This window comes from Cebus imitator, unplaced genomic scaffold (assembly GCF_001604975.1).
Source record: "Cebus imitator isolate Cc_AM_T3 unplaced genomic scaffold, Cebus_imitator-1.0 Scaffold1050, whole genome shotgun sequence".
In the NCBI taxonomy this organism is placed as follows: Eukaryota; Metazoa; Chordata; class Mammalia; order Primates; family Cebidae; genus Cebus; species Cebus imitator.
The window spans coordinates 25,121-32,133 of NW_016108365.1; the positions used below are offsets into that span (position 1 = coordinate 25,121).

At 40.9% G+C, this 7,013-nt stretch overlaps 1 protein-coding gene across 1 annotated transcript; it reads right to left on the reverse strand.

Moving 5' to 3' along the window:
- Positions 1-5,030: 5,030 nt before the first annotated feature.
- On the reverse strand, positions 5,031-5,893 carry LOC108298706 (E3 ubiquitin-protein ligase RNF34-like). The gene is made up of 2 exons (XM_017521303.2): positions 5,802-5,893; positions 5,031-5,732 (listed from the first exon to the last, which is right to left on the reverse strand). The coding sequence occupies exons 1-2, from the start codon at positions 5,805-5,807 to the stop codon at positions 5,031-5,033; spliced, it is 708 nt and encodes a 235-aa protein (XP_017376792.1). The 5' UTR covers positions 5,808-5,893.
- Positions 5,894-7,013: the final 1,120 nt, after the last annotated feature.

A 7,013-nucleotide genomic window follows, 5' to 3' on the forward strand; every position in this document is an offset into this window, starting at 1 on the left:
ATTATAAAAAGTTTTTCCCATTCTGTTGGTTGCTGGTTCACTCTAGTGATTGTTTCTTTTGCTGTACAGAAGCTGTGGAATTTAGTTAGGTCCCATTTCTCTTTTTGGTTTTTGTTGCCAATGCTTTTGGTGTTTTAGTCATGAAGTCCTTGCCTATGCCTATGTCCTGAATGGTTTTGCCTAGGTTTTCTTCTAGGGTTTTTATGGTGTTAGGTCTTATGTTTAAGTCTTTAATCCATCTGGCGTTAATTTTAGTGTAAGATGTCAGGAAGGGGTCCAGTTTCTGCTTTCTGCACATGGCTAGCCAGTTTTCCCAACACCATTTATTGAACAGGAAATCCTTTCCCCATTGCTTATTTTTGTCAAGTTTGTCAAAGATCAGATGGTTGTAGATGTGTGGCATTGCCTACAGAGCCTTTGTTCTGTTCCATTGGTCTATATCTCTGTTTTGGTACCAGTACCCTGCTGTTTTGATTACTGTAGCCTTGTAGTATAGTCTGAAATCAGGTAGCATGATGACTTTGGCTTTGTTCTTTTTGCATAGGATTGTCGTGGCTATGCAGGCTCTCTTTTGGTTCCATATGAAGTTTATGGTGGTTTTTTCCAGTTCTGTGAAGAAAGTCATTGGTAGCTTGATGGGGATAGTGTTGAATCCACAAATTACTTTGGGCAGTGTGGCCATTTTCACAATGTTGATTCTTCCTAACCATGAGCATGGAATGTTTTTCCATCTGTTTGTGTCCTCTCTTATTTCGTTGAGCAGTGGCTTGTAGTTCTCCTTTATGAGGTCCTTTACATCTTTTGTTAGTTGTATTTTTAGGTATTTTATTCTCTTTGTAGTAATTGTTTATGGGAGTTTGCTCGTGATTTGGCTCTCTGTTAGTCTGTTGTTAGTGCATAGAAATGCCTGTGATTTCTGAACATTGATTTTGTATCCTGAGACTTTGCTGAAGTTGCTTATCAGTTTAAGGAAATTTTGGGCTGAGATGATAGGTTCTTCTAAATATACAAGTATGTCATCTGCAAATAGAGACAATTTGACTTCCTCTTTTCCTAATCAAACACCCTTTATTTCTTTTTCTTGCCTAATTGCTATGGCTAGAACTTCCAATACTACCTTGAATAGGAGTGGTGAGAGAGTGCATCCTTGTCTAGTGCCAGATTTCAAAGAGAATGCTTGCAGTTTTTGCCCATTCAGTATTATATTGGCTGTGGGTTTGTCATAAATAGCTTTTGTCATTTTCAGGTACATTCCATCAATACCTAGTTTATTGAGAGTTTTTAGCATAAAGCATTGTTGAATTTTTTCGAAGGCCTCCTCTGCATCTATTGAGATAATCACGTGGTTTTTGTCTTTGGTTCTGTTTATGTGATAGATTACATTTATAGACTTGCATATGTTGAACCTGCTTTGCATCCCCAGAATGAAGCCTACTTGATCGCAATGGATAAACTTTTTTACGTGCTGTTGCAGTCTGTTTGCTAGTATTTTATTGAATATTTTTGCATCTATGTTCATCATGGATATTGACCTGAAGTTTTCCTTTTTTGTTGAGTCTCTGTCGGGTTTTGGTATCAGGATGATATTGGTCTCATAAAATGATTTGGGAAGGATTATCTATTTTTGGATTGTTTGGAAGAGTTTCATAAGGAATGGGACCAGCTCCTCTTCGTATGTTTGGTAGAATTCAGCTGTGAACCCATCTCAACCTGGACTTTTTTTATTTGGTAGGCCATTGCTGCCTCAACTTCAGCCCTTGTTATTGGTCTATTCAAGGTTTCAACTTCTTCCTGGTTTAGGCTTGGGAGGAGGCAAGTGTCCAGGAATTTATCCATTTCTTCCAGGTTTCCTGGTTTACATGCATAGAGTTGTTTGTAGTAATCTCTGATTGTAGTTTGCATTTCTGTGGAATCAGTGGTGATATCCCCTTTATTGTTTTTTATTGCATCTATTTGATTCTTCTCTCTTCTTTTTTATTAATCTGACTAGTGGTCTGTGTATTTTGTTGACCTTTCCAAAAAACCAGCTCCTGCATTTACTGATTTTTTTGAAGGGTTTTTTTGTGTCTCTATCTCCTTCAGCTCTGCTCTGATCTTAGTTATTTCTTGTCTTCTGCTGGCTTTTGAGTTTTTTTGATCTTGCTCCTCTAGCTCTTTCAATTTTGATGGTAGGGTGTCAATTTTAGATCTTTCTTCACTTCTCATGTGGGCATTTATTGCTATAAATTTCCCTCCAGACACTGCTTTAAATGTGTCCCAGAGATTCCAGTATGTTGTGTCTTTGTTATTGTTGGTTTCAAAGAACATCTTTATTTCTGCCTTCATTTCATTGTTTATCCAGTCAACATTCAGGAGCCAGTTGTTCAGTTTCAATGAAGCTGTGCAGTTCTGAGTTAGTTTCTTAATTCTGAGTTCTAGTTTGATTGCCCTGTGGTCTGAGAGACCGTTTGTTATGATTTCCATTCTTTTGCATTTGCTGATGAGTGATTTACTTCCAATTATGTGGTCAATTTTAGAGTAGGTGTGATGCAGTGCTGAGAAGAATGTATATTCTGTGGATTTGGGGTGGAGAGTTCTGTAAATGTCTATTAGGTCCACTTAGTCCAGATCTGAGTTCAAGTCCTGTATATCCTTGTTAATTTTCTGTCTCGTTGATCTGTCTAATATTGACAGTGGAGTTTTAAAGTCTCCCACTATTATTGTGTGGGAGTCTAAGTCTCTTTGTAGGTTATTAATAACTTGCTTTATGTACATGGGTGCTCCTGTATTGAGTGCCTATATGTTTAGGATCATTATTTCTTCTTGATGTATTGATCCTTTTAGCATTATGTAATGCCCTTCTTTGTCTCTTTTGATCTTTGTTGGTTTAAAGCCATTTTATCAGAGACTAGGATTGCAACTCCTGCTTTTTTTTGCTCTCCATTTGCTTGATAAATATTCCTCCATCTCTTCGCTTTGAGCCTATGTGTGTCCTTGCACATGAGATGGGTTTCCTGGATACAGCACATCGATGGGTCTTGACTTTTTATCAAATTTTCCAGTCTGTGTCTTTTGATTGGGGCATTTAGCCTATTTACATTTAAGGTTAATGTTGTGATGTATGAATTTGATCCTGCCATTTTGATGCTAGCTGGTTGTTTTGCCCATTAGTTGATGCATTTTTTTTTTTCATTGTGTCGATGATCTTTACCATTTGGTACATTTTTGGAGTGACTGGTACTGGTTGTTCCTTTCCTTGTTTAGCGCTTCTTTTAGGAGCTCTTGTAAGTCAGGCCTGGTGGAGACAAAATCTCTCAGCAATTGCTTGTCCATAAAGGATTTTCTTTCTCCTTTGCTTATGAAGCTTATTTCGGCTGGATATGAAATTCTGGGTTGAAAGTTCTTTTTTTTAAGGATGTTGAATATTGGCCCCCACTATCTTCTGGCTTGTAGGGTTTCTGAGAGATCCGCTGTGAGTCTGAATGGCTTCCCTTTGTGGGTAACCCTATCTTTCTTTCTGGCTGCGCTTAGCATTTTTTTCTTCATGTCAACCCTGGTGAATCTGACGATTATGTGCCTTGGGGTTGCTGTTCTTAAGGAGTATCTTTGTGGCGTTCTCTGTATTTCCTGGACTTGAATGGTGGACTGGCTTGCTAGGTTGGGGAAGTTCTCCTGGATAATTTCCTGAAGAGTGTTTTCCAGCTTGGATTCATTCTCTCTGTCACATTCAGGTACACCTATAAAATGTAGATTAGGTCTTTTCACATAATTCCTTATTTCTTGGAGACTTTGTTCATTTCTTTCACTCTTTTTTTTTCTTTTCTTGCCTTTTTGTTTTATTTCATTGCATCGATCTTCAATCTCTGATATCTTTTCTTCTGCTTGGTCAATTCTGCTGTGAAACTTGTGTATGCTTCACGAAGTTCTCATGCTGTGTTTTTCAACTCCATCAAGTCATTTATATTCTTCTCTAAGCTGTTTATTCTAGTTAGCATCTCATCTAATCTTTTTTCTAGGTTCTTAGTTTCTTTGCATTGGGTTAGAACATGTTCTTTTAGCTCTGAGAAGTTTGTTATTACCCACTTTCTGAAGCTTATTTCCATCAATTTATCAGATTTATTGATTCTCTATCCATCTTTGATCCCTAGCTGGTGAGGACTTTTGATCCTTTGGAGGAGGAGAGGCATTCTGGATTTTGGTGATTTCATCATTTTTGCACTGGTTTCTTCCCATCTTAGTGGTTTTTTTTTTCTTTTTTTTTTTTTTTTTTTTTTGCTTTTAAAACTAATTTTATTCCTGAAGTTAAAAATCAGCTAGCAGGTAGCACTGAAAATACACCTTCACTATACAAAACAGTGTAAACTGATTACACATTAATAAAGAATTTAGCACACACACTTCTAATAAAAGAACCTAGTTGCAGCCCTTGCTATAAAAAGTTATACCTGAACAAAAATGGACATGTGTAGTTTAAGGCCCTGGCAGTCGACTATAGAATGTCAGTTGTTCCCAATTATGTTTAAATGCAGAAACAGCAACAATGTAGAAACTTTCATTCATCAAATGTTAACTTTTAAAATATACATGACTAATAAAGTGAACATTCAGAAGAGCCCCTGCTCAGCATATTCCATGTCGTCCACTTGTGGACGCTTATCTCATCCAAAGAGGACAAAGGTTTCAAACATCTGAGCAGTTTAAGTTAAAAAATAGGATGAAGGAGAAATAAGAGAACAGGAAAACTGTCCTTCAAAGACAGCAGTAGCTGATGCCCACATGGCACAAACAGGCTGACTTCAATGAGTGTTCATGGGTTGTGTGATAAAGTCCAGCTGAGTCTGGGAAGCTCATATGTCCACAGGCAGACAGGATCATGGCATGGACCAAGGTTTTCACAACTCAGTATTGATCTTTCTGTCCCCACTTAGTAGTGAAAATAATTTTTAAAAATAGCTTCAGCCTTTGAACAGTAACTTTTTAGTTTCTTCTGTGCATTGAAATGTTTGGGGTCAAGTTTGGGGGTGATTGTCCTGTTGAGGGGAGCCTTAGTTTTAGGATTTGAATGCGTGCACAGCTCGCATCACATACTGCCAGTAGATGGGACACTCACTCATGCGCTTGCCACACTTGGTGCAGGTAACCACGTGCCCGCACTCCAGCAGGACACAGTCAATGATGGCATCCATGCAGATGTGACACAGGCTGTCGTCTTCTTCATCTTGCAGCTGCAGCCACTCACCATAGGATTTTTGATTTTCTTCATTCTCTTTGTATAACCGGTTTAGTTTCTCTACCAGTTCCCATTTTTCACAACAGCCAGAATAGTTGACAAAATTCTGAGCCAGAATTTCCTTCAGCTGACGCATGCTCAACCCTTCCACATCATTAAGACTTGACAAGTCAGACAGCGAAGCTCTCAGGCTCTCCTTGGAGAGCCCAGTGGTCTGATCATCCACATTTTCTTCTTCTTCATTGTCATCCTCATCATCGTCATCATCATCATCTGTGTTTGCTGAAGTGATTTCACTTTGTACCTTCTTTCTAAAGACTGAAAATGAAAATCCACAGGCTTTGCAAACTATGTTGGGCCCTTCCGTAGCTGCTGGAGGGTAGGTGGAAAAATCAGGGTTTGGTGTAAATCTGAATGGACTGGTGGCTCCTGCAAATCCTGACTGCTGGCCCCTGACAGCTCCAGTTCCCATGACTTCATTCAGCAGCCTACAGCACGAAGCCCACATAGACGTGGCACCCGCCTTCCTTATGCTTAGGTTTTGTTTTCTTTTTTAAAACAGTATACTTGATCCTTAGCACCACTCCCACACCTTCATGGCTGCAACCACCTCGGCTCAGCCAGCTCTGCCAGGGAACTGAGCACCATAGCAGCTCCTCGCACTGCCAACCTCCTTCTCTCTGGGCAGCAATTACAGCACCTCCCATCTTAGTGGCTTTATCTCTCTGTGGTCTTTGTAGTTGGTGACTTTCAGATGGGGTCTCTGAGTGGATGCTCTTTTTGTTGATGATGAAGTTATTTCTTTCTGTTTCTTAGTTTTCCTTCTAACAGTCAGGACCCTTTGTTGAAGGACTGCTGGAGGTCGACTCCAGACCCTGCTTGCCTGGGGATAACCCACAGGGGCTGCAGAACAGTAAGGGTTGCTGCCAGTTTCTTCTTCTGTTATCTTCATCCCAGAAGGGTACCTGCCAGGTGTCAGCCTGAGCTCTCCTTTATGAGGTGTCTCTGGGAATATGGGGGTCAGGGAGCTGCTTGAGGAGACAGTCTGTCCCTTATAGGAGCTCAAGTGCTGTGATGGCAGCTCCACTGTTCAGTGAAGAGATGCTGGGCAGGTACTTTTAAGTCTGCTGTAGCAGAACTCATAACCACCTCTTTTCCCAGGTGCTCTGTCCTAGGAAGTTCGGCTTTATTTATAAGTTCCTGTCATGCTGCTGCCTTTTTTCATAGATGCCCTGCCCCGCACAGAGTAGTCTGGTCACAGTCTGCCAGCAGAGGCATTGCTGAGCTGCTGCAGGCTCTGCCCAGCTGCTGTGTGAAGTGCCTCGGTAGTGGCAGACTGCCTAGGTAGTGGTGGTCACCCTTCCCCCCACTGAGCTGGACTGTCCCAGCTCCAGCTGCACTTGCTGTGAAATTCTCCATCCAAAGCACTTCAGATTGCTTGTTTTGTGGGGGTGTTACCTGCTGAGCCAGATTGCCTGGCTCCCTGTCTCTGCCCCCTCCCTTTCAGTTGAATGGGCGGCTCTCTCTCCCAGGCATTCCAGACACCAGTTGAAATGGCTGTCCAGATTTGTGTGTTTCTATGTGCCAACCCAGCACCAGCTGAAACCATCATGCTGAAAACCTGTGGCGCTTTTTGGCCTGGGAATCTCCTGGTGTGTGGGCTGTGAAAATTTTTCTGGAAATGCAGTGGGGACTCACCCTCTGCATTGTTCTTGCTGGGAACTGCACTATGGAGCTGTTCCTATTTGGCCATCTTGGATCCTCCCTTTCTAATGTTTATATAATGATATTTATGTCTGTGTGT